This window comes from Chelonoidis abingdonii, chromosome 8 (assembly GCF_003597395.2).
Source record: "Chelonoidis abingdonii isolate Lonesome George chromosome 8, CheloAbing_2.0, whole genome shotgun sequence".
Taxonomy (NCBI): Eukaryota; Metazoa; Chordata; order Testudines; family Testudinidae; genus Chelonoidis; species Chelonoidis abingdonii.
Genome location: NC_133776.1, coordinates 83,530,323 through 83,557,039, shown reverse-complemented (window position 1 = coordinate 83,557,039; position 26,717 = coordinate 83,530,323). Strand labels below are relative to the sequence as shown.

Genomic DNA, 26,717 nt, shown 5'->3' with positions numbered 1-26,717 from the left:
GGATGCATTGTTCACACTTCTGCCCATTCCTTATTTCCAGCACCCTGGGCATATGCTACTGTAGATGAACTGATGGAGCCTCTGGAAGAGCACACCTCTGCAGCCTGCAAAGGCTGTGGATGCCTTACGTCTGTACAGGCTCTCAACATCTGTACAGGCTTTCTCCCACCATACTGCCAGACCGCACCAGCTCCATTGTCATTTGAGTAGTATGTGTCCCTAGCATGTGGGGATGGGTTGCAGGATTTGCATTATTAAGAGTGAAATAAATCCTTAAAAGAGGACAAGAGGGAGAGGTGGATCATGGATTGCCAATTACAACTAGTTATCTACAGCTGTCATTGTCAACTACTTCAATTAGTCTATAGCTATATCTTCACTGCAAAAGGGTTTTGGGGGGGAGGATTGACAGCAGGATAACTAACACTCAGCTATCCTGCTGTAAAATTCCAGTGGAGACACAGAACTGTAGTGCTTATAGCAAGGTAGCTAGGCTAGGCCAACATGTGTCGCTAGGACTTCTGGGGGCATATCCCATGATTCTTTGTACCGCAGTAAGCTGAACTGCTCTATGATTCTTTCCTAGCGAAAGTGTGGGAGAATTTGACTGTCTTTCAGGGCACACAGGGGGAATTGTGGGAAGACATTGGAGGACAAATCAACACTTCCGTGGTTTAGCCTGAGTCCTCACTGCCAAGTGGATGGGTTACCAGCCCAAATGAAAGTGGCTCACTCCCTAGCTCTAGCTTATTCAGCCAGGCCAGCAAGCTTGGGTTTAAAGAACCATCAAACTCAGATGAGATGTTTTTGTGTGTGGATCGGAGGGGGATTAGGGGTGACACCCCAAGAACCCAAGTTAACTCTGCAGTGAAGACACATCCCAACATGCTAGAAAAGGAAGAACAGGGGTAAGAGAACTGGGACTGAGCTTCAAAACATCAGTTTAAATTGCTCACTTTTTTTGGCTCGCAGATTATTTTGCATTATATCTGAGATCAGTCGGGGAGAAGAAGAGAAAGACTTTGAACATAAGATCAAAGTAACACATGACAGAACTCTTCAGTGTTCTAACATCTAGTGGATTTAGTCTCTTATCTCCGATACCAGCTGGGGAGGAAAATTAAAACATCACTTATGGGATGTAATGGTCAAACAGCAAAAGGGTGTGAGGTCAGGCTGGTTTTCACTAAGCACCCAAAAGTGAGGAAGCTTCTCCGAATGGGCCAAACCTCTTGGTTCTATTCGGGGGGGTGGAAATCAAATTTCCAGAGTAATTTCCGCTACCTCCTGCTTTTGCACAAGTGAGAAGTATGAGACTGACTAAATGTAGGCACTTTGCTTCCCATCCCAGCTGGAAGCTATTTGTATCGATTTTGTTACTCTATGAATAATTCTAGTCAGGATTTTTGCTGTGCCTATTCGATGGAAAGCAAAAATAGTGAAAATAAGGTTACTAAACTATTCCAAACCTCTAGGAAGGTTTGGCTCATATGGGATAGTTGTATATAGGGCAACAGTTTGGATCAATGTTTATTTCATACAAATCATTCTCCCAGCCTAAATCACAAATGCTCGGTTTTAATCTAGATGTTTTTGCTTGCAGTTTAATACTATTCCCAGCTGGTATCCCTTGCCTTGCTCTACCATGTTGAATTATTCCTCACCACAGTATCATGTGACTAGAACTGTGCAAAACTCACTGATTTTGGTTCATGTGGGTTTTGTCGCATTTTTAAGCAATTTGTGCCAAATTCATCCCATGTGCAACTCTGGGGAAGTGAATGGAATTGCATCAGGAAGGAATTTAGTCCTTTCTGCTCAAATGGTTTTGTATCATGGTGAGTTTTGCTTTCATCTAAACCCATATGGCGAAGCTATAACTCAACACTGAAGCACTGAGTTTCATCCACGTTGACTGGTTTTGCTCAGAAATAACTCTAGGTCCATCTGAACTGATGACCTAGAGGTGTAAGGTTCTATAGACCATATTCCATGCACTATTTCCCAAGTCTTCCAGTCACTCTGACAACATGCCCCTTTTGGTTTCTTTTATTACAACTAAAGCCTTCATTGCAGGCTAAGCGTTGTGCTGTGATAAATCTTATCAGGGAAATCATTAAAAAGGAATTAAAATGATGGACTGTGACAGGTGGCCACAAAAACACAAGCAAATGAGGATACAGCTGAACTCCACAGTGAATCTGTGAGTGGTGTATTATCTGACAGTAAATTCAAAACCATTATAAGGTGACTGACATGCAAGGTAGCTCTCAAACAACCAATTCCAGAACTGCCAAGTAGATCACAACCTGTGTCTACAGCAAGTAAGAAAATGTCATGCAAAAAGATCTCAGGAAAAACTAAAGTCATTTCAAAAGAGAAAAAAGCGATAAACAGAAAACACTATGAAGATTCACACCAAGAAACATCAGTTTGAGGTTTGCAACTGACATCTCCTAAATCGCTGCTTCATTCAGTCCCCTGTGGGGTGAGTGCTTCACTGCAGCATCTGTCCATAAGCAGTACTGTCCTGGGTCAATCACCAAGTACCTCAACTCCGTTCTGGTGAATGCTTCTGAAATAACTCAAGACAATATCATTGTTTAAAGACACTGACCCTCTGCATTTTGAATTCTTTTCTGGCTACCAAATGTACACCACGTGTCAGGGGCTGCTCTCCATTTCACCAGGGCTTAACAAGACCCAGAATCTGTGGATGGAAAGTTCCAACACTCCATTTACTTCATCCCTCTGCCCTACAGATTGCGTATCACATAGAATCATAGACAATAGAGATGGAAAAGACCTATTAGGGTACCCACTCTCTCCTCCCCAGAAAACAGTGCAAAATTGGTCCCTACTGCTTTCTCTACCTTAGTTTTCAATGTCTCATGTAATGGAGCTTCCACCAGTATTCTTAGGAGAAGCTCTTGTTCAGGATCTCATCTCATGTATTCCTGCAACACCTTTTCTCTGGCTTTGACAAATGCAATCTTGCCCCACTCATATACAATCAGAATGTCACTGCAAAGATCGTTTGTCTAGCCCATCATTTTGACGGTGTCACTCTTCTTTGGAATCCTTTGCTGGCCTCCCCTTCTGTATTGCACCAAATATAACTTCACTTTCAAAGTCCTTCATGTCCTATCCCCACCCTACCTAACTTCTCATTTACCATTAAGATGTCAACTCCTGCCTCCAATCGGCCCTTGCCCTCTTGTTAAATTTTCAAACAAGAACCTTGGTGCTTTCTCCTTGCTTCCCTTGCAGTTAGGAGGAGCGCCCTGTAAACATCTGCAAAGCTACCTCATTACCCTCTTTCAAACTCTCCATTTTGGAATGCCTCTGAAAAACCAGACAATGGCAGCTGGCATACAGCGATCACAGCCTGGAATGCTAACCAATATTGTCTCATTCTTTCCTCCATCTATCTGCAGAGACAACTCGCGCCTGCCATTACTGGGGAGGGGCACAGTGAAAAGATGGGGGCCGCTGCTCTCTCCCCACCAGTTACCTGCAGGATGGGGGAGAGCTTTGTCCATCTCCCACTGTTACAACAAAGACACAATGTGTATTGCAAAAACACTGCAAGCCTATGGTATCTCAGTGACTCCACATTAGGGTTCTGTGTTCCTAATGTTTGACTGTGGCCCCTGCTCTAGCATTATTGTCCACAATCGCACTGATGAAACACAGCAAGAGGCTGCTCACCTAGACACACAACACTGAAGCCAGCCAGCAGGTTTCTAATAAGGGATTAATGGAACGGTGTAAAACAAGCAGGAAAATGTGCCCCACTTCCATGCTATCCCCTTTTCCCAAACTAATAACCTTATCAGGCTCCTCTCACTCTGCTTCTGATCCAAGAGCCACACTGGCAGATACTGTGTCTTGTTGATTCTCTGATCTACTTTCACCTGGCTCCTGACTGAGGCATTTACCGAATAAGCGAAGTCTGTTCCTTGCTGAGGGATCTTTTTTTTTCCACTGTAAGAATAGCTTGGCACCATATACAGTGAGCTCCAGGGGAGAGGGCGGAAAAGGGGGACACAGAGACATAAGGAAATCAGACAACATGATCCGATCCATTTTTTCAGAGTCTGGCACATGCTGCCTCCTCCTCAAGCAAGGAAGTGATTATCAGCTTGTCCTGTGGTTTCTTCATTAAAACAGCAGCACTCGGGGCTCTGCTAAATTACTATCCGCAGCATGCCTCCTTCTCCTAAGACGAATCCCCTTCACTAATCAACCTCACCTAATGATCTGCAGAAAAAGGTGTGTACCCGCCTGTCATCTCATCAGATGGGCCTCCTGAGTTGTAGCTGGCATTGTTATGGTTTTATGCAGCGTTGTTGTAGCTGTGTTGGTTCCAAGATATTAGAGGGGCAAGGTGGGTGAGGTAATATCTTTTATTGGACCAATTTCTGTTGGTCAGAGAGACAAGTTCTCAAGCTACACAGAACTCTTTGTCAGGCCTGGGAAATAAAGAAGAGCTTTTTGAGGCTCGAAAGCTTGTCATCAACAAACGATATTACCTCACCCACCTTGCCTTTTTGTTATTGTTTATTTTTCAGCATCCCCTCCTTGAATAATGTCATAAGCACCATCCTCATCATTAATACTCTGACACCTGCATTAAGGGACCCAACCTTGCCCAAAGCAACAACCCCGACTTGTCCTCAAACATTTTAGTGTGATAATTAAGAATACTGATTCTCCACTTGCTTAGACCACTGTAAATCAGGAGTAGCTCCAATCAGCTGAGTTGCTCAACTATAAATGAGTGAGAATCAGGCCCCAATTCCTTAATGAGACCAGAAACTGCTCAGAACTGATTTTAGATATAACAGCATCAAGACCAGCCAGACAGCTTTGCTCTTCAGTGCCCATAAAGCACTCACACTGCACATACATGGTGAAAACCCTTGCCTAACCACTCCCAGCCTCCACCTCACAGGCTCTGCATTCCCATCCCAGTCTCTTTGCACAGCCAGCCGCGGTTTCCCATCCAGACCACCCATCCAAGTCCCAGACTTTCCTCAACCTTGGCTTCCAGTGCCAGTCTCCCTGTCCAGCTAGTCCCAGTCTTCCCCTGGGCTTCTTATCCAATCTCAATTTCCCCACTTCCCCCTCTTAGTGCCAGTTTCCCGCTCCAGGCACCTTGTCCCCAACTCATGCTCCTCTTCCAATCTGTCATCACCCATCTTTGTCCCAAGCTCCTTGTCCAGTTTCTGTATCGCCATCCCCACTGGCTCCCATTCCTATTCTCGCCCCAGTAATTAAAGCTGGACTCTGAACTAGCCCCTCATCTCATGGGTTGACCCCTCTACATGCGTTAAGGAATACTGGCAGATCAGCAAAGAAGAAACCTGTCGTATTTCCACTTGTTCTTTAGCTAAACAAAATAATCCAGTGTTCAAGGCAGTCAAAGCAGCACTTTCACCAACCCTAAATCTCAACTCCTCAGAAAAGATGATGGTCTTGCAGCACTGTGAAGTACACCGGTGACTTGTAGTGAAGGCCCCGCCTGGTGATTAGCAAATGAGGCAGATGACATTAATGGTGCACAGCCAACATGGGATAGGATGAGATGGGCTGAATTACAGTGTGTGCATATACAGAAATACATTGTAGTATGTTACTGGTTATCTGTAATTGAATTTTGTATAATTTCTCATAGGCAAAATGTATTCAATAACTGCACTCATGAAATGTAAAGAGCTCAGTGACTGCAGGGCACCAAAGACATCTCCCAAAGTATTTGAACAGGAATTAGTGAGACAGTTCTCAGTAGGCACAAGTTGTTAGGGGCATTTTGTCAAAAACATTTCATTTTGTCAAAAACAGGACAACTGCTAATAGCGAATGTTCTTATTTAATGCACTTATGCCTCATGTAGTACCATGTATTTATTATGGACCCAGTCCTGAGAGGAGCTGAATGTTGTGAGTGACTGTTTTCAGGGAATTAGAATAGTATAGAATGGAAACTGTTATCATTTCACATTTATTACAGCTGTTTGCAACCAGCACCCCAGTCTGTCTGTATAGAGCTTTCCAGGGGAAAGGATCCCAAAGTAGTTCACAAGTTACATATGCACATACAATCTTTGGACCATCCACACCACATCTATAGTGCAGCCGGCTCTGTGGCAGCAGCCTCGTAGATGACGAGAGCACAGTCCACTGCAAAACCATGTGAAGAGGGGAGATTTTGGACAAGAGCACTAGAGCAGCCCCCTGAATTTATAAAAAAATGCTCCAGGAAGTTCATGTCCATGCAGAACACACGTGAGCTCAGGTTTTCAAGGATTTACCTGTGCACTGAATCAGGCAGAGGACCTGAGGAAAAAAAGGAATACATGACCATGTAATTAATGACTGTATCATAATGCACAAAGAGGTTGAACCAAGGTTGCACAGACAATCTTAATTCAGTCATTTCCTAACTTCAGAGTGCTTAATTTTGCAACCTCAATAGTGTACTTTCATTGTAACAGGTGTAGGGGGTTAATTTGATTATTTTTATTGATGCTTATTTTATTGTGACTAACCCTGAGAAGTGCTGAGCACCTTTCCAGAGCCTCTCAGTGTTTATTCTTAATCATTAATAATCAAGATGGAAGTTACTTTGGTTTAAATATAGCTAGGGGTCTATGCCTAAATAAACTTATCATTTGCTTTAAAGACAAATTTGACAGCTTGTGACTGGACAGAATATAACGCATCTTCCCAGTTGATTATGGGCCCAGTCCTGCAAGGTGCTGTGCTCCCTCACCTCTCATTGTCTTCAGACTGGACGCCGTACCTTGTAGGGGGTGCTCAGCACTTTGCAGGATCAGGTCCTTTGCAAATCAGTCACGCTGTCTCTTGCAAAGCTAAGATGCAGCAGGGCAGAAAGTACATCTCAGTTCACTGAGCAGCATTTGAAAATCTCTCTTGTTAAATGAAATCTCTATTTAGATTTCAGAGTAACATTTTGAGCAGAGAAGAGGAATCTCCATAAACATATTTGCCAAAGAGCCAATTAAAGAGTGATGCATGAAAGGTGACAGACTGCCAAAGGTGATGAGAGCTGAAGTCTTTAGCAGATTAGAAATATGGTTCAATTGAATCTATGAAATTGTCAATACAGCATAAATGTGCATGCCAGTCTGTAATGTTATAACAGGAGTAATCAGAGGGGAAATCATTTTGTGCTATGTTTCTGTGCGTTTGCAGAACTGGACTCTATTCTGTATCCACTATCCATAATTAATGGCAAAACTCCCTTTAAACTCAATGAGAACAGGGTCAAGCTTTTATGTGCATTAATGAATGCTGCATCTGTAAAGAGTTTTACATCCTGGAATCTTAAAGCAATTTGCAAACACTGCTGCCAATTGTTCTGATAGGGGAATGAAAGATGTTGCCTTACCTGCTGTGAGCCTGATTTTCTCATGTGATAAGCACACAACCATAGGTCCAGGAACTAGAGGTGCGGGGGATGCTTCAGTACCCCCAGGTTTTATGCAGGGCTTTGCTTCCGGCCCCATTAGCGGGGGCTCAGCTCCTGGCCGTGCGCCTGAGCTACTGACCCTGCATGCAGGCTCTGCACCTAGGGGTCCCGACTGCTGGCCCTAGCCTCGGCCCCCTTATCCCTGTCCGGGTGCCCTTCTCTCAGAGACATGGCCCTACTCCCAGCCCCAGCTCAGGGAAGGGGAGGCAGCGGACAGGGGAAGGGGGCTGGCTTTTCAGCTCCACGATGAAAAATGTTCCAGTGCCACTGACCACAACTTCCACTGAGGTCAATGGGAACTGTAGGTACTCAGGATCTTGGCCTCAACTAGTTCCCTCCTCACCTATGACTACGTGCTTAAGTGTTTGCAGGATCAGGGCCTTGAAGTTTCGCAGGGCTTTAGTACTGTTAAGGAACATAGATCTTGTCTATACTATTTAGGTCCGGATATACAAATGTATTCAGATCAATGGAAGTTAGGAGCCTAAATACCTTTTTGGATCTGGGCCTTACTTAAGAATGTAATTGCAGGGACACTGGTCCCCAAACACTAGAGGTTTACACCAATGCTATATACTTGGGTTTTCTCTAGTAGAGCTACATCAGTGTAGTGGCCCCAGACTCCAAATCCCCGCTGAAGACATGCCAGAAGCAAAGCATGGTCTTTTCCTATTTATAATGAAAGACAGGGTCAGGCACTCCTGTGTTGGAAAAGGGTCTTGGCAAAACAGTGATTTTTCCTATGTAAATGTTATCGAGGGCTTCTTAAAATATGCATCTTGTTCCCTTGATATGCTTTTGGATTCATGGATTGCTCTGAGCTTTGTGAGGCAGATGTGTGGCAGGTTCTTTGCAAGTTTCAGCCTCAGCACCTTTAACTATGCACAGAAAACAGCATGGCTTGGGTAGGATTTGAAAATGTAGGCCTCTCAAGATGTATTTTGCCAAAACTTTTACATCAAAATCCTGTTCTGTATACTTACATACCTGATTATCCATGTTAAACAAGACGAACAGTGGCTTATCTTCCATGGTGTTATATAAACGTCCCTTAGCAATTTGTATCAATTACACTAAAGAGCCCTCTGGAAGCTGGCAGTAGATGTGCTTTCCCTCTGCTTGTGAAATTTAATTTCATACTTGTCATCATGCATTGTTTTTGCTCATTCCCCAGCTGCTCCTCTCTGATAGCTCATCTGCAGGCCCCTAAGGGAATGGTTCTTTGGTACCAAGCTAGCCCTGTGGTTGCTGCATCCCCCACTCTTAAGTGTTAGCTAACTGTGCCCTTGTTTGAGACAATGGCTAATCAAGTGTGTGAGATGTGCCATCTCCAGCAGGAAACAGAGGCTCTTCCCTGCTGGAGTTTAAGATGGGAAATAGGGGGCGGAGGGGTAGATAAGCCAGGAGGAGCTGGGAATGGTTTCAAATTGAGTGGGTCCTTCTTTGTTGTTGGGAGGGAGGGAGTGAGAGAATTGGAGGCAGGTCACTGGCCAGGGGATAAAACCTCCTGAGGGCTGGGCTGAGCAGAGCTTTACACGAGGCCAGTAGGAAGGCAGTACAAACAGCTCACAGATTGGCAGGAGGTGGTGGCGGCAGCCATATATCCTGGTGGGCTGATTGTGGGTGCAGGGGCATCCTGGTGGCTAATAGAATCGGGAGGGAGCCTGGTCTGTGCTTCTCAGGAGTGCCCTAAGCAACTGGGCAGTTCAGAGCACATGGACTAACCAAGGGACAGGCTAGGGAGGGCTCCAGTCTGAGCCCTCTGAAGGAGGGGACGAGAGGCAGGAACGCCGAAGGTTTCTGTGGCATGGAGAGGGGGCCATTGTGTCTCCTGGTGCTGTTGCTGACTCGGGGGAGCACCTCTGGGCAGGATGGAGAGTACTGCCATGGCCAGGACAGCTCGCAGCTCTGGCATAGGGGCTTTCGGTGCCCAGAGCACTACGACAGCCCAAAGGCTACTCTGTGCTGCGGCACCTGCAACCTGCGCTACTGCTGCTCAACCAGAGAGGCCCGGCTGGACCAAGGCTTGTGTCCTAGTGACCATCATCAGACCAGTCCCAAGCCTCCATCAGGTAACAGGCTCCTTCTACACCTGCAGGACAGGGGGTGGACATCAGAGACCTGGGTTCTGCAGTGCACTATAGGGAGCTGGGATGCTTTTAGATCCATCACTGCAAAACTCTCCTTTTACAGCTCCACTTCTTACCCAACTAGCCCATGCCTCCCTCTACAGCTCCCCATCTAATCCCCGGCTTCACCACTTCAAAGCTCCAGCTGCTCAACTCAAGCCTGCTTCCTCTTTACAGCTCTAGACAACTTGACCCACGGTGGGACCCTGTTTAAAGGGGAATGAGCTAGTGAGTAAAGAAGAGTATTTCTAGGCCCCTTTCCCCCATCATTTTAAAATGGAAGTCTAGTTCCTTTGTAGAATACAAAGTGGCCCCCATAGCTGGTATTGACAGCAAACTGCCTGGGCATTAGGCTATGCTTATACCTGAAAACAAGAGGTGTGAAATGCTACCAGATCAGAATACTAGTGTCAAAAGCACTTTGCATAGGTGTAAATGATCATCATAATTTGGAAAGGCAACGGCGCCCACCTCTGACCTAATACCTGGGTTTAGGCAAAGACTTCACTCTGGTTTCTCATTGGCAAGAGCCCATCTTGGTCCTGCTATTCATTTGGAGAGTTAATGGGCTCAGAACTCTTGCTGGTAGGGCGCAAGACTTTGCAGTGATGCTTTAAAGATTTAGTGAAACCACTAGGTATGAGACATAATATAGCTAGGGAAACTTCTGTAAATGAGGACCTTAGTAAAGACTAAATGACTGACTTATCGCTCTGTATTTTCCATTTCCAGTGCCCATGTACTTACCTTTCCTCCTTGTTGGGTCCATATTTGTGGCTTTCATTGTCATTGGGGGCTTCATTGGTATTTGCTGCTGTAGATGCCTGAAATCCCAGGATGAAGAGCAGCAACATGGGCCTGCACCAATCCAGAGTTGGCTGCTGGAAGCTGCTGCTCCTCCTTGGTTCTCCAGTTCCAGCTCAGCCACCAGATGCTCCTTGGGTAGTCATCCTCAAACCAACATCTGCCTGAGCATAGCTCCACCTTTTCCCATCATAGGGTCCTCTCAAGGTGCTCAGTTCTTGCCTCCTACATCAACCAATGGATCCCTTTTGCAGCCTGTGTGTACTAATTTTGGAATACCAATGGATCATACTATCATAACAACTCCAGCATCTTTCCTTGATAGAGCAGTCTATGGACAAACTTCTTACTATCATTTACCTGTAAGTGCCATGCATGGTGACCAAACAACGTACTCAGAAGCTCATGTCTAAGATGACTTGTAACTGCAGAAGTCCAGATTATAAAAATGTAGGGTGCTTTTTAGACAAAGTAACAAATGGGAAGTAACACAAACTTCTGAAATCATTAGTATGTGTGAAATGAGAATCCTGTCTTTATATCTATTTGGGAAAAACAAGTCTCATTTTAATTAACTAGTTAATTCAGTATTTACTATCTTGGGGCTCAGGTTCAGTCTCCACGGTTCATTCATTTCTTGGCATGTTTTCTCATGGCAGGGCTAATCTTAGCGGGGGTTTTAACTGTGGACAGCTGCCCAGTGGGAACTGGAGCAATATTGCTGTACTTCTTCCCACAGGCAGCAAACAGTCAGCTGATCTTGGAACTCCTGGTCAGTTACTAACTTAGGCTGAATTTGAACCCAGCTACCTACAGAGCTCTCTTACACATTACCAAATGCCTTAGCCATTCTGCAATCTTAATAAGACTCCACACCTTTATATTTAAAATGGCTTGTACAGTATTTTCTCTGATTAAAAACTAGTGGTTTTATCTTAAAGGGACATTGTCAAATCATGTCTTTGCCTAAATTTTTACCTACATCTGACTGTTGCAACACAAGTTTATTCTAAGCAAAAGGGATTAGAGGTGAGAATGAAGTGTCTTGTTTTTCTCTCTTACTGTGACTATACTATGCTCATATTAGCATTATGCACAGTCAGTTTCATTGTTGATTGCATGGGCCCATACTGATGGGGAGGGACAAAACAATGTTCAGAAAATGTGAATGACGGAAAAAGCAAAAGTTGGCAAAGGGACTAAAGAGCAAGTGGAGTATCTGAAACTATTTTTTACATTTCCCCCCCACCCAAGTTGCTGGATGTCAAGTTGATGGTGACTGTAAGACTGAACATGTTGCTGAAGAGCTGTCAGTTAAGTGCTGCTACAGGAGCAGCTTTTAGGCCAAAACTTTTTGTAAAATGCACTTTGTGTCTGTGCAGATTATTGGGGAAAAAATAATTTTGTGCTGCTGTATGTGTTGCTCTCAGTCTTGTAATGCTTTAGTGAGGCTCTAGCTATGCAACATCGACAAAAAGAGACCCATTAACTGATTATAAGCCATTATGAAAAGGCTTTTTTATAACTGGGTGGTAAAAAGGAGTGAAATGTGGCAAGACCTTCCACCTGTATAGCACTACTTCCTTTGTCTTTAGCTTCTAGTAGAGAAGAAAACCCTCTCTATTTTGACTTAAAATACAGTTTACACTCTCCATAAGGAATTATCTTCAGATGTGCACTGCCTAACTGCAGCCATCCTTCACAGCAGGAGTTAACAGCAGGATCCTGATATGAAGAGGTTGACAAAGTATGTTGAACCCAGCTGCTGGAGCATCTAACACTTACTTTGGTCAAAAAAAACCCAACAAAAAAACCAGAATAATTACACCAGAGGCACATTAAAATAACTCCACAGACATTGCCAGTAGGATCAGGTGCCAAGGATTAAAGTTGTGTGAGTAAAAAAACCAAGAACTTAATCTTCAGCTGATTGGTCAGGATCTTAAAATCTGCATAATAAAGAGGCTTTGGTGACTTCCCTTGGAAGCAGATAGGCTAAATAATCTGTTCTGTAAACATAAAATCCATCAGAATATTTGTGTTGATGTGGAGGCATCTCCCATCTAATACTATTGTATAATGTAATGTATCCCAACATATAGATGCTAGAAAGGGCACACATTTCTTAGTATCCTGGCTTGGAGTGGGGAAAGCAATCCATTCTGGTAAGATAGGCTCAAATTCTCCCCTCAGTTGCACTGGTGTAAATCAAGAGCATTTCCACTGAAATTAATGGATTTACAGTAGAGTAAGAGAAGGGGAAATTGGTCCCAGTATATCAAAGTTTGCTGTAAGGGATGTAACTTTGGGCCTAATCTGTGTGCTGTACAGGGAAAGTAGTAATAAACGTTTACATGACACGAAGAATTTTGAATTTACTCAAGATTAGTTATCTGGTGGTTTTTTTAAATGAGGATGAAGAGGGAAGACCACCAATATAAAGTACCAACCAAAGCTTAACGGTGCTAAGGGAGGCTGAGCCTAGTTTGTCATGTCACTCAATGCCCTGTCACTGACAGTAACTGAGGACCTATTTTTACCATGGATTTTATTTCACAGCATCCAGAGCTGGTGTTATAAGAATGGTAACATGTAGCTGTGCATTTGCTTTAACTAAATGCCTATTTTTAGAGGGACTGTTGTCTAAGGTCTCACATTTTGGTGGATTCCATGTCCTTTTTCTTAGTAAAAAGATCAGATAAGGACTAACACCCTTGAGGACAGAACCTAAATCCAGTTATTTATGGAGTATTTCTACCATGTTCCTTCCTGTTTAGAGATACAAAGGTACATTACAATGAAAATGGATGTTACAGCTCTAGTTTCAGGGTCCAGAATCCATACAATGAAGCGTTAACAAAATGCATAGCTTGCAGGGGTGTTAAACAGCACCTTATTGGCAGCAAGCATTGTTACCAGTCACTGCAAGGAAGCATGGACTGTATTTACCTTTCTAATTTGATCAAGTGTGTACAGGCCAGACATTTGTTTTAAATTGGTTATATTATACATTATTTCAGTCAATTAGTATTGCTAACCCTCAAGCATTTAAAAATATGAGTCCACCCTATCACAAGATTGATTTAAAGATCATGAGACTTAAAAAATGAAGTGGGTTCTCTATTTGCCTGCTGACTCTTGAGCTTTTAGAGTACAGGTGGTTTACATTTTCAAGATTTAGCTAAAAAGCTGAGGGCTAGACATCTTTTTACTGAAAGCTGAGATTCCACTGTGATCACTTGACTCCAGAAGTTGAGGCTTTAGGAAAAACACAGAATATTGTGAGATGTGCAACACAGGTTTTTGTTCTCAATTATAACAGTGCCCTGAAACAAAACCTTGTTTGTGAAGGCAGTTTTCAATAGCAAATTATCTCTCTAAGAAGAGAAGGACTAAAGTCTTGGATGATTTGATTTCCTAGCTCTGCACAAACTTGGTCAAGTTTTTTATTTGCAAAGTGAGGATAACCCCTCCTTCAAAGGTCTGGGATGAGGCTTCACGCACTAATATTCATGAAGTGCTTTGCTATCACTGGGACGAGTGCTGGGAGTGCAACATACATTAGAATTTATTAAAAAATTTAATTAGTTAGTCTTATTTTTCACTATCAACTTAAAAAATGTTGCTGCTGTATTCCCCCCTCCCCCATGTTTGCTTCTGCAGTTTCATAACTTTCACATATTTCTAGGACAGCCTCTGTGTTAACAAGTTTGAGGTCAGTCTGGAAATGAGAACAAAATAGACCAGTGGTTCCCAAACTTGTTCCGCCCTTTGTACAGGGAAAGCCCCTGACAGGCTGCAGGTTTGGGCAATTGCAGCTCCCAGTGGCCGCAGTTCGCTGTTCCAGGCCAATGGGAGCTGCTGGAAGCGGCACGGGCGGAGGGACATACTGACCGCTGCTTCCAGCAGCTCCCATTGGCCTGGAGCAGCGAATTGCAGCTACTGGGAGCCGCAATCGGCCAAACCTGAGGATGGGGCAGGTAAACAAACCAGCCTGGCCCGCCAGGGGCTTTCCCTGCACAAGCAGTGGAATAAGTTTGGGAACCACTGAAATAGATTAAAAATGAAAGAGCCTTTGAAGACACTGGAAACGCTAATGGAAACCAAAGTTCTCCACACTTTCAGCAATGCAGAAAGGGTTCAACAACAGTTTTCGCTCTTTGGAGGCTGGGAAAACAAACAAAACCACAAAGCATGCAGGGAAGCCAAGAAAGCAAGAAAAAACGTTGATCCAAGTGTGAACATGCAAAAGTGATTTAAGTTGTATGTCAACGCAATTTATGTCGACTTGATTTTGTAGCATGGACTTGCCCTTAGTATGTCATGTATAAATCACTTTGTGAACATTACCTAATTAATCTTCATTTAGGATTACCAAGGCACCAGGTAAGTATCACCATCAGTTTCACAGATAGGAAAACTGAGGCACAGAGCATCAAAGTAATTTACCCAAGAATACACAGACAATCACTGTTGGAGCTGGGATCAGAAGTCAGGAGTTTGTCTCCTGACCACAGTGCTTTCTATAATGATGAGTAATGTTATGTCTACATTATGGAGCCTATGTCAGTGTAGATGCAGATGACCCAGAGAATGAGGTTTTCTGTCACTGTACGAATACTACTTCTCCGAATAATGTCAGCTACATTGATAGCAGCGCTCTTCCATTGACATAGCAGCATCTACCTTGGCATAGTTATGTTGGTCACAGTTGCGGTTTTCTCACACCTCTGACCAATGCAGGGATACCAATATGACTTTAACATTAGACCAAGTCTTAGACATCTAATGCGACTCCAGTGTTCAGTACCAAGTAGGAAATGCTAGGAAGAGGAAAGATGATAACCAAATAGGAAGGAAAAAATAAGATAAGCAGAAAATAAAATGCTTTGTATGTTCTTGAAAAGTCCCCATGAATAGTAATCAGCCTGACACCTATTTGTTAGTCAGCATAGTTAGTGCAACACAGCAGAGGCAAATGTTTGGTTTGAATAAATTGATCACTTCTAATGGTTCTATTTAAAAATTATGTCCCAAGAGAGAGAACAAGGGAAGCAAATGCCATTTCTTTCTCTCCAAAGACCGAGGCGATGCAGTGATGCTGCCATAACAACAAGCAGCATATGTCTGGTTTCCATCACCTGCACCTCCACTATAAAAATTGTTCCAGCACCCTGAGGAGATGTATTTTCCAAGAGACAAGGCGGGCAGGATAATATCTTTTATTGGATCAGCTTCTGCTGGTGAAAGAGACAAGCTTTTGAGGTACCCTGAGAGCTCTTCAGGTCTGGGAAAGGTACTCAGAGGGCAAGTCTACACTGCAATAAAAAACCCAGGGCAGTGAGTCTCAGAGCCCAGGTCAGCTGACTCATGCCTGGTGCTTGGACTGTGGAAAAATTATAGAAGACAAACATACCATATCACTCTTTGGTGAACACTTTTCACAAAAAGATCACTCCATACCTGACCTTTCAGTCCTCATCCTCAAAGGAAACCTACACATCACCTTCAGAAGACCAGCCTGAGTTTAAATTCATAACTTTGCTAGACACTAAAAATAATGGTCTTAATAAAACCATCCAGTGTCTTTATTACAAGAGTCTATAACCCACTAGTCCCCATCTGGCCTCTGACTGCAAGGGTGTTAACCAGCCATTTCACCTTAAATTGTCCCATAGAATGTGTGTTAACTACTTATGCTAAACAATCTGTTCCCAACAAGGAAAATAACAGAACACTACTGGCCATCACATACAGCCCCCAGCTAAAACCTCTCCAGCACATCATCAATGATCTACAACCTATCCTGGAAAACAATCCCTCACTCTCACAGACCTTGGGAGGCAAGCCAGTCCTCCCTTACAGACAGCCTCCCCCCAGCCTGAAGCAAATACTCACCAGCAACTACACACCACAGAACCACTAACCCAGGAACCAAGCCCTGTAACAAACCTTGTTACCTACTCTGTCCCCATATCTACTCTAGCTACACCAGAGGACCCAGCCACATCAGCCACACCATCAGGGACTCATTCACCTGCACATCTACTAATGTTATATATGCCATCATGTGCCAGCAATGTCCCTCTGCCATGTACATTGGCCAAATCAGACAGTCTCTATGTAAAATAATAAATGGACACAAATCGGACATCAGGAATGGTAACATACAAAAGCCAGTAGGTGAATACTTCAATCTCCCTGGACATTCTATAACAGATTTAAAAGTAGCTATTCTTGAACAAAAAACCTTCAGAAACAGACTTCAAAGAGAAACTGCAGAACTAAAATTAATTTGCAAATTTAACACCATTAATTTGGGATTGAATAGGGACTGGCTGGCTCACTACAAAAGTAGCTTTGCCTCTCCTGGAATTGACACCTCCTCATCAATTAGTGGGAGTGGATGACATTCACCCTGATTGAACTGGCCTTGTCAACACTGATTCTCCACTTGTGAAGAATCTCCCCTCCCTTCTCTTCATGTGTCAGTATATAATGCCTACATCTGTAATTTTCACTCCATGTATCTGAAGTGGGTTTTTTACCCACAAAAGCTTATGCCCAAATAAATCTGTTAGTCTTTAAGGTGCTACTGGACTCCTTGTTGAATTTGTTCCATTGTGTATTTAGCCGGGACTCTACTTTTCCCAGACCTGAAGAAGAGCTTTCTCTAGCTCAGAAGCTTGTCTCCTTCACTAACAATAGTTGGTCCAATAAAAGATATTACCTCACCCACCTTGTCTCTCTAATACCCTGGGATCAACATAGATAACACAACCTTATTTTCCTAGAGACAATCTACTTTTAAAAATCCTCCACCAAGCAGCCTTGTAAACTGTGGGATGGTTGTGACCCAATTAGCATTTTCATTAAAAATGGATCAACTCATGAGGCAGGAAAATGAAAGATAAGTGTCTTTTATGGAGATTCCATCCCTTACTAACTTTGGGAATCTTGTTGTTTGGCTTAGCATATCCTTAGAAAGCTGGGATATTTTTATGCTAATAACGTTCTTCCTAAAGGAAGATGAAATAGCCTAATTGTCTATTTGCTACCTATTGCACCAAAGTGCTTTGTATTGTTTGACTAATGATAACTCCATCCCTTCCCCCAAATTCTAGTTTAGAATCAATTTATACTATTTTCATCTTAATCTTCTCTAATTACATGGTGGCTATTCTTGCTGGATTCTTTCTAAACACAAGAAGAATTGAACTGAGCTAAGAATAGAGCCTTATCGCCCAAACCCTTATAGCAGTGGGTCTTAGGATAGAACCCCTACATTTAAGTACAGGCCTTGTCTACACACACAATTGCACTACTACTCAGTTTAACTGCTGCAACCCCCTGTGTGAACACTTATTTCAATTAAAGAGACTTATTTTTATTTAGCTAAATTGACTGAAGATAAACAATAAGCCTGGGTTAAACCAAAATAAGAGTTTCCACTCAGAGCTTGTCTACACTTGACAAACACTACTTATGTCAACTGGAGGATATCTGACAATCAGCACAGAGTAATCCACCTCTTTGAGGCATCACTCAGTTGTGTGGATTTTCCACTCCCCTGAGCAATGTAGCTGGGTTAACCTAAATTTTTAGCATAGACCAAGTCTCAGCTTATTGTACCACTTTCACTAAATTGGTTTAAAAATAAACCAGTGCAATTCTGTGTGCAGCCATGTAAAATCCACACTGTATAACTAACTCATTCCTTTTGGGTATTCAGTCATGGTACAGAAACAATGCAGGGCACTAACCAATCAATTCTTTATTAGTAAACCTATACTATTAGGTTTCACTTTCACACCTATAATCCAAAGGTTTCACAATGCTTCCAAACCCCACCTAAAGGTGCAGGACTCACCCCTGCAGTGCCTCCTGCTGGTCACCCAGGGAATTAGCATCTCCAGCCTCCAGAGCACCCTCTGGAGGCCCCCCCGTGTCCCTCCTGGACCCCAGTGCCCCTTTACCCAGGGGCTGCCCCCTGGGAATACCCCCACCAGTCTTTATGGGTCTCCCCTCTCTGGGAAACCTCTAACACTCTAATCTCCACCTTGCCTCAGTCTGGGCTACTGCCAGTCATCACCAAGCCCCTACTCCCAGGGGCAGACTGCAGTGTAAAAGCCACTCATCAGAGGCAAGGGGGTTCTGACCTGCTGCCTTCCTCTACCTCCCTGGGCCTTGAACTAGGCCCTGCAGCCTGGGGAGTTGCCAGCCTGGAGTACCCCTGCTCCTCTGGCTCTCCCAGCTCTGCTTCACACTTTACTCTCAGTACCCTTGCTGCAGGCAGGCCCTGCTCTCTCTCAGCCTAGAGAGACTCCTCTTAGACCTCTAGCTCATAGCCTTCTTATAAGGGCCAGCTGGGCCCACATTAAGCCAGCCATAGCTGTGGCTGCTTTCCAGTCAGCTCAGCCTTTCCCCTGCCACAGCCCTTTCCCAGGGCTGTTTTAAGCCCTTCAGGGCAGGAGTGGGGTAACCACCTCACAAAGCCCTGAGTGGGAGGTAAGTATTATCAACATTTTATAGTTGGAGAAACTGAGATCCAGAGAGGTTAAGTCACTGTCCCAAGATCACACAGGATGTCAGTGGCAGAACTGGGGAGAGAAACCAGGAGTCCTGGTTCCACATTCTAAAGTCTAGAGAGCACCCTCCTTACTGGTATAAACAGTATAACAAATTCTACTTGCTATAAACAGCTATTGGTATCTGCCTAGGATTAAGTTGTTTGCAGTTTACTTTTTATTTTTTGATGGCTTCACTTGTATTCATCATTACTACAGTTTTTCAAATGTCACATAGTAAAGCAGCAGAGCTGAATGCTGCTGATGCCATATCTTTCTTTTCATTTTTACATTCAGTGTTTCAAAGGGGTGCCATCTGCAACAATTTGTCTCAATCAAGTCGGTTCAAACATCAGCTGAAATGAGACATCTCCCTTATTTTTCAGGGAAAGCTGCCTTGATTCAGTTTTCATCAGCACCAGGTTTTCTGGCAAAGGGTCAAGGGCCATCAGAGTGGGAAAACTCATCAGCACTACAGACTTTTATCAACTCTGAATGAAGCAGTAACAATACATAGTCTGCGCTCAGAGACAACATGCATCTGGCACAGGCGCTGGCTTTTTCCTTTGCCCAAGCGTGCTCAACCGCTGCTCAGCCCCAGGCCCTGCCCCCACTCCATCCCTTCTCCTAAACCCCTATCCCTGCCCCATCTCTTCCGTTTTAGTTCCATCCCCTCCCCCAAGAACCCCATTCCCCCTCACTCCCAGCACCTCCTGCCCCCTGCAGAACAGCTGATCATAGGAGGCAGAAGGCACTGGGAGAGGGGGGGAGGAGTTGATAGGTGGGGCCAGTGAGCAGGAGGTGCTGTGGGGTCGGGGGAGCTGGCTGCCAGCGGCTGCTAAGCACCCATTAATTTTTTTTCCGTATGTGTGCTCCAGCCCCTGAACACCCATGGAGTCAGCACCTATGGCACCCGGTTCCTAAGGCCCTTTCTGAAATACACCAGACCCGGTTACAATATAGTTAAAAGCTGTAGTGTAAATCAGACTTAGCCACATCTTTTTAATGCTGTTTAGATCCCACCTACACCACAACTTTTAACTGTGTTGCAACTGGGTCACCTAACTTGGTTATAGTAGTATGACTGGTGGCTTCTAAACAAGGCCTATTCTACACTAGAGAAGTTTGCCAGCATAACTATGCTGGCACCCCATCCTAGTGCAGATGCAGCTTATACTGGCAAAAGAGTGCTTTTGCCAGTGTAGCTTGTACTGGTTCCCAGGGCAAAATAAATAATACCAGCAAAAAGACTTTTATGCTGGTATAATTGCATGAAGCCTAGGGTGTTTGACAGCATCAGAACATTATACACCCTGCCACCCCCCATGCCCCTAATCAACATAACTATACCAGCAAAAGCATCTAATGTAGACCTAGTCCATAGGTTAACATTGCTCATGAACATGGCAAATGTCAGGTTGGATCAGGTTCTCACACTATGCTTCTGCTGAAGGTCATCACCTAACCATGCCTCTGTAACTGGGTTAGGCAGTGTTCTTGCCTCCTACGTGTCTGTGCAGAAGTACATCCCAAAGGATTTGCCCCATGTGGAAAAATACCCCCAGACCTCTGACCTCAAAGCACCATGGGATAGCTGCCCAGTTTTCACCAGAATACCCTGATGCAAACACAGCAGTGCAGTGCAGTAGGCATGGACAGGCTGACATGGCCAGAAGCCCTGCTTCTGTGACTAGGTGCTGGACTCTGCTTGCTGTAGCCCTGCATCAGAGAATGGTTACAATTGACACGGTTCTATCTGTAGTACAAATGGGGCTGGACAGAGACCGCAAGCTGAGCTAATAGTGAGTTTCCACTAAAATAAATGGGACTCCATAGGCTGAAGAGACCGCCATCTATGTACTGATATGGGATTTGTTGGGATGCACTGATAAAGATCAGAACCGAAGTTGATGGAGCGAATGGCTCTCTCACTATAGTTTCAATTGCTGATTATTTCTGTGGGCAGACACCACACCCATCTCCTTCTCCAGAACTGTTCAGGTGTCCACTGCCTGAACAGAAGTGTCTGAGCCTGAAGCTGCCATACACAGAGATAATGATGCTGCATTTTACTAAGCCAGTTTTTTATTTTGTCAAATCCATTCCTTTGGATGGCATCTATTTGCCACTCAAATTCTAAAGCCCAGAAATGCAACCCAGTGCATGTTTATTATTATTTCTCCTGCTGTAAGCTCTAGGAGCCCCAGTTATGGACTGGAACTCTTTCTGCTAGGTTCTGTACAAACCCAGAACTCTCTCTTTGCCTGTATGGATCTGATAGCGTACTTAATCCAAGCGGTTTTCTCTCAGACCACCTGATAGATTAACAATGTTTGAGAGCGTGGGCTAAACTCCATCAGACATGGCTGATAATTCCACTTCCTTTGTACTTCATCTTTAGGTATCTGGGGAACACTGTGGGTGAGATAGCACCAGGATCCAATATTAGTCTCATGGACATGCCACTAGAGCTGGAGAGCCTCTGTAGATAATTGTTTCAGCCTAGAGAGGGGTCTTCTGACCCAAATAGATCCCAAGTTTTGCAGAAGTTTGGATCCAGATCTGAACTTCACAAATAGCCCTTAGATTGTGTGCAGCCATGTAACTGTCACACCTGGGGTTCTCTAGACTGCACTGTACTAGGGTGGACATTCACTTAGGAACCCCTCCTGGCCAGAGTTCACTCGGTAGTGCCCTGCTTCCCATTTCTCTTCTCTGCACGGCCCCTGAATAACTCACCATCCACAGACAATTAAAACATTCCCCTCCTGGGGTCTTATTTATTGAGTCTTTACATCCAAGTGCCAACCCCAGTTGAGGTTTCAGAGTAGCAGCCGTGTTAGTCTGTATCAGCAAAAACAATAAGGAGTCCTTGTAGCATCTTAGAAACGAACAAATTTATTTGTGCATAAGCACAACCCCACTTCAGTTGCTCTCTGCCTTTAGGGAGGGAGTCTCCAGCCCCTCTTCCCATTGCAAAGTCTTTCAGGCCTTACCAGGCTGGAGCTCAGCCCTATGACTTCCAGGCCCCCAACCCCGTATCCCACTCAGAGTCTCTAGTAGGAACTGGGTGCACTACTCCCAGGCTTTACCTGGCCAAAACTCAACACCCCCCCTGCTTCATTGCAACCTTCTGCAGCTCTTTATAGGGAAAGCTCTCTGTTCTCTCCCTTGTGTGGCTCATTCTGAATCAGAGCTGGCAAGCCCCAGTCTTTCAACTGTGACCACTCTGTTACATTCCCCTTTAACCTCAAAGGACTCTGCTGTTTGCAGACATGCCAGCAGCTGTTTTGTAATCTGTTCAATACAGACAGTCATACTACACGCTCTCTAATGGAGACTTTACTTTTGTTCTTTCGTGTTTTGCTGTCTCGATCTATAATGCAAGCCATTCAGAGAGAAAGTATATGGTTGGTATTTGTATAAGGGGAAAACAGTTTCTCTCTCTACAATTGGCTACCCCCTTCCCCCAATAAAAAACATCAGTGGTGTTCAAGCCCATCTCTTACTTGCCATTGACTTTATGACAGATGCCAGGCTCATCTTTTAAGCTTTTCTTTCCATCCCCTTCATCTCCTTAATATAAACAGCACCTTCTAATCGGGATTCCAAGCAGGCTATTACATAAAGAGCCCGCATGATAAGCTTCCACTGGAAGAGCCTAAGATTCTTTGCATATGCTACTAACCTGATCATTGAGAAAATTAATCCAAAATCTGTGCAGTGCCCACTTCTGTGATCCTATCACACCGGGTGCTCAGAGATAAGTAAAGAGAAAGGAAAGGCAGATTTAGAAACAAATTCATGTTGTTTTTGTCAAAAATCTCTGCCTCGCAGACCTAGAATGAACCTGCTCAATGGCCTGGTTGGTTTTTTTTTTGGGGGGGAGGGGGGGGGAGAGGGAGGGTTGTGCCTCTTTAAAAACATGAGTAGATAAAAGTAGAGACATTTGTCCTAAGGTTTCATGGATAATTTTCAATTAACTGCATTTAACAAGGTTTTCTTAATTTCCCTGTGTGGTTCGCTCACATTCTCTGGCTATCAAATTAATCTTTCACCTGAAGATATAATTTTCATGTCTGCTACACATGCGCAACAATGAAAAGAAAGAGAGAGAGAGATGAGAGAGCAATGCATGGAAGAATATGCTCCAGAGCGTTAGAATAATGGCAGTGGCAAGATCCTTCCAGTCCTACGCCTCTATGAATTGCAAAGACTTCTTTTTTTTTAACAGTAGAATGTTTTGTGCGTATGAATCTAGCTGACCCGTTCTGTAGTACAGAGTGTAGTAAGAGGAGTTGAATGTACTTAGGGCTTATATGATACTTTATTGCCAGATTCCTTTCTCTGCTTCCAGATTGTGAGTCCCTGGCCCTGAAACTATTTCGAGCTGCTAGTTTTGTGCCACTGACATAAGAACATTAATGGCTCCTGTGCCAGTGGAGGAGCTCTACCAAGCCCCCTCCTTACTCGCCAATCAGCTCTTATGCTCTGGGGCAGACATTAAGTATTACTTACAAAATTCCTGTTAAGCACAGCGGTCACTATTTAAAAAAAATAAAAAATAAAATAAAAAAAATCAACATGTGCAAACAGATCACGCTTATTTCCGTCGCTATACACACGGGAAACTGTGGGAGTTCAGCTATCAACCTGTTGTAACTGATGGCAAATGCTGATCTGTTAATGATGACCACTGTTAATATCTGTATCCCCATTTAACAGATGGGGAAAGTCAGGCAGAGAGATCAAGGACCAGATTTTCAGAAGTAGCCACTGACATTTGGGGTCTCCATTTTTTGGATGCCCAACTTGAAATGCCTGGGGTCAGATTTTCAGAGATGCTGAGCACTCACAACTCCAGCAGAAGTGAATGGGAGCTGTGGGTGCCCTGTGCCTCTGAAAGTCAGGTGCCAAGTATCTCAGATGGGACACACAAAAATGGAGACATGCAAAATCAGAAGCCACTTATGAAAATTGGGTCTTAAGTGAGTTGCCAGGTAGAGGGTTGGTTTCAGATTCCCAGTTAGAGCTCAGCAGGTCCTGGCTCTCAGTCCTCTATTGAGACCATACTACCTTTTAATTTAGTTAAGTTATCAAATGATAATACTGCACTACAAGTGAAGCCCTTCGTGATGCTTTGGAAATTATATCGTTGGTTTTAGTAGGAATAAACATGCTCACCTTGAGAATTTTTATAAGTACAATAATCTGAACAAATTTATTTTGCAGTTTGGTATGCGTGACCATGCTCAAGGTTTGAACTAAAACCCTCACAATCTCCACACCAAGCTTTTCCAGTGGGAAAAAGAGTTTCTGCAAGGAGTTAACTGAATAAATTGCAAACAGACTCCTATCACTGAGCAAGGCATCTGCACTTGTGGGAGCTTTTGTTCCCTCTCTTTATTTGATAGGAGTGGTGTACGGATTTCTAAAATGCTAAACTATTGTACCTCAGGCAGTCAGGTGCACTGGTAGCTGTCTAGCACTTCATCACGTATAAAAAATACACTGAAGTCTGTATAAAAGAACACCCTTATAAGGCATCTTCTCATCATATTAGAACACACTAGAGAATCCCCTACCTTACTTTACACAGTTCTGCTTCACTTGCAGTAGAAAAATCTGCCTCTGTTAAGAAGCTAATTTTTTGCCAGTCCCTTTAGACAGTTTTCATGGTAGGTCTAGTAGTTTGTAAGCAGATGGTTCATCCCACCTAGTGCAATAAAAGCCATTGGTTATCAATGCAGAAAGGTAGGTGATATTAAGTGGCATTGAAAAAAGTGATGCAAACAGAAAGAGCTATTAGATAGCTGATAAGCAATAGAAGGCCTCTTATGGACGTCTTCATGAAGAAAGTTTCCCAAAGTGACTTGCTGCTGTGTGAGACAGCGTGAGCTTCGGCCCAAAGCACAAGTATAATCCGAGTGTTCTCCATTATATTGGTGGGACACAGGCAGTGATGAGTTGCTAAAATCTTAATAACCAGTTCCCTATAAAAAATTCTGATTTAAGGGATGTGCCACAGCATGTATTTTTTGTACCAATAGGGATACCATACATCCGTATTTTCCCAGGAGAAATTTTTAAATTTTAAAAATTCAGCCCAGAGAGCGATTTAAGAACCGAAAAGCCTGACATGTCCAGGAAAATACAGATGTATGTTAACCCTACCTAAAGTTCTTTTTTCAAAAAGATGGCCCTGAACTAAAAATGAGCTCCGTTTCACCTGTGTGGGTCCCTGCCACTCCTTTGGGGTGTGCTAGGGTGACCAGATGTCCTAATTTTATAGGCACAGTCTCAATTTTTGGGTCTTTTTCTTATATAGGCTTCTATTACCCCTCACCCCCATCCCAATTTTTCAGTCACCCTAGGGTGTGCACATGTGGGATCCCAGCTGCTCCCTGCCCCCGCCCCCATTGAAGCAGGTGTGTAGGGTTACTGCCTCGAGAACTGCAGGGCACCAGTGGTCATGGGGCTGGCTGCAGAGAGGGGTGTGGGACAGGGCTAGCTGGAAGCAGGGAGTGTGACACGGGCTGGCTGCAACAGGGGCTGGCTGTGGGCAGGTGATGCAGACGGGCTGGCTGCGGGCAGGGGGTGACTGCAGGTGGCTGCTGGCAGAGGGTGAAGACAGGGGGTGGCTGTGGGCAGAGGGTGGCTGTGGGCGGGGAGGCAGGCAGGGGGCAGCTGCGGGCGGGGTGTGAAGATAGGGGTTGGCTGTGGGCAGACGATGAAGACGGGGGTGGCTGCAGGCAGGGGGGCAGGCGGGGGCAGGCTGTGGGCGGCTGTGGCAGGGTGAAGACGGGCTGGCTGCGGGCAGGGGGTGGCTGCAGGTGACAGCTGCGGGCAGGGGGTGAAGACGGGGTGGCTGCAGGAGGAGCTGTGGCAGAGGCTGGCTGCAGGCGGGGGCAGGTAGGGGTGAAGATGGGGCTGGCTGCGGGCAGGGGGTGGCTGCAGGTGGGGACAGGCGGGGGGGGGGCTGTGGCAAGGGCTGGCTCAGGCAGGGCGGTGGCAAGGGCTGGCTGCAGGCAGGGGGTGAAGACAGGCGGTGGCTGCAGGAGGGGTTGTGGCAGGGGCTGGCGGCAGGCAGGGGGGCAGGTACTCACAGGAGGAGAGTGGCTGGCAGCAGCCCGAGCATCAGGACGCAGCCTGGGACTCACCAGGCAGCAGCAGGAGCCACACGGCCAGAGGTCCAAGGAACAACAGCAGCAGGGCCAGGAGGCAGCCCATATGGCTCCTGCAACGCAGCGCAGCGCCCCCTGGTTGCCAGGAGGAGGAACTACATGCTTCCCTTCCCAAGCCCATCAAGCTGGGAAACCAGTTAACAAGCGGTTCTAAAATCGCTTCTAAATTTAACAACCGGTTGGTGGGAACCGGCTCCAGCTCACCCTTGGACACAGGAGGATAATTCTGCAAATAACTGGGCCCTAGATAATGACTTTGTACATCAACAATGTGACCTTTGTGTTTCAGCCATTGAAGGACTGGTCGCTTGTGCAGGTCAGAGGGAGAACACAGCCACTTCCAATGGTCCTGTGCTGAGGATTTTATTTCAAATAACCTTTTTTGTAATTTGGCAGATGCCTAGATACTCAGGGGCTTGGAGCTCTGTAAATACCTAAGATGGATAGAGAGGAGCAATCATAGAGCTGGGTTCCTGACAATGCTGCAGTTTCCTATCGACTTTTAGAGAAGCCCCAGAAGGCGAGGAAGCCAATAA

At 44.7% G+C, this 26,717-nt stretch overlaps 1 protein-coding gene and 2 long non-coding RNA genes across 3 annotated transcripts; 1 reads left to right on the top strand and 2 right to left on the bottom strand.

Moving 5' to 3' along the window:
* Positions 1-5,990: 5,990 nt before the first annotated feature.
* On the bottom strand, positions 5,991-10,449 carry LOC116830553 (uncharacterized). The gene is made up of 2 exons (XR_004375023.2): positions 10,374-10,449; positions 5,991-6,341 (listed from the first exon to the last, which is right to left on the bottom strand). It is a non-coding gene; the product is annotated as an uncharacterized LOC116830553 (long non-coding RNA).
* Positions 9,235-13,369, top strand: LOC116830552 (protein shisa-1-like). The gene is made up of 2 exons (XM_032790095.2): positions 9,235-9,569; positions 10,359-13,369. The coding sequence occupies exons 1-2, from the start codon at positions 9,305-9,307 to the stop codon at positions 10,841-10,843; spliced, it is 750 nt and encodes a 249-aa protein (XP_032645986.1). The 5' UTR covers positions 9,235-9,304; the 3' UTR covers positions 10,844-13,369.
* Positions 10,626-26,198, bottom strand: LOC116830554 (uncharacterized). The gene is made up of 3 exons (XR_004375024.2): positions 26,104-26,198; positions 24,583-24,713; positions 10,626-10,694 (listed from the first exon to the last, which is right to left on the bottom strand). It is a non-coding gene; the product is annotated as an uncharacterized LOC116830554 (long non-coding RNA).
* Positions 26,199-26,717: the final 519 nt, after the last annotated feature.

Excerpts from the sequence above, each read along its gene's own strand:
- LOC116830552 (XM_032790095.2), top strand. The coding sequence starts at position 9,305 with ATGGAGAGGGGGCCATTGTGTCTCCTGGTGCTGTTGCTGACTCGGGGG. Across the intron at positions 9,570-10,358 it reads CAGTCCCAAGCCTCCATCAG|TGCCCATGTACTTACCTTTC; the intron begins GTAACAGGCTCC and ends TTCCATTTCCAG.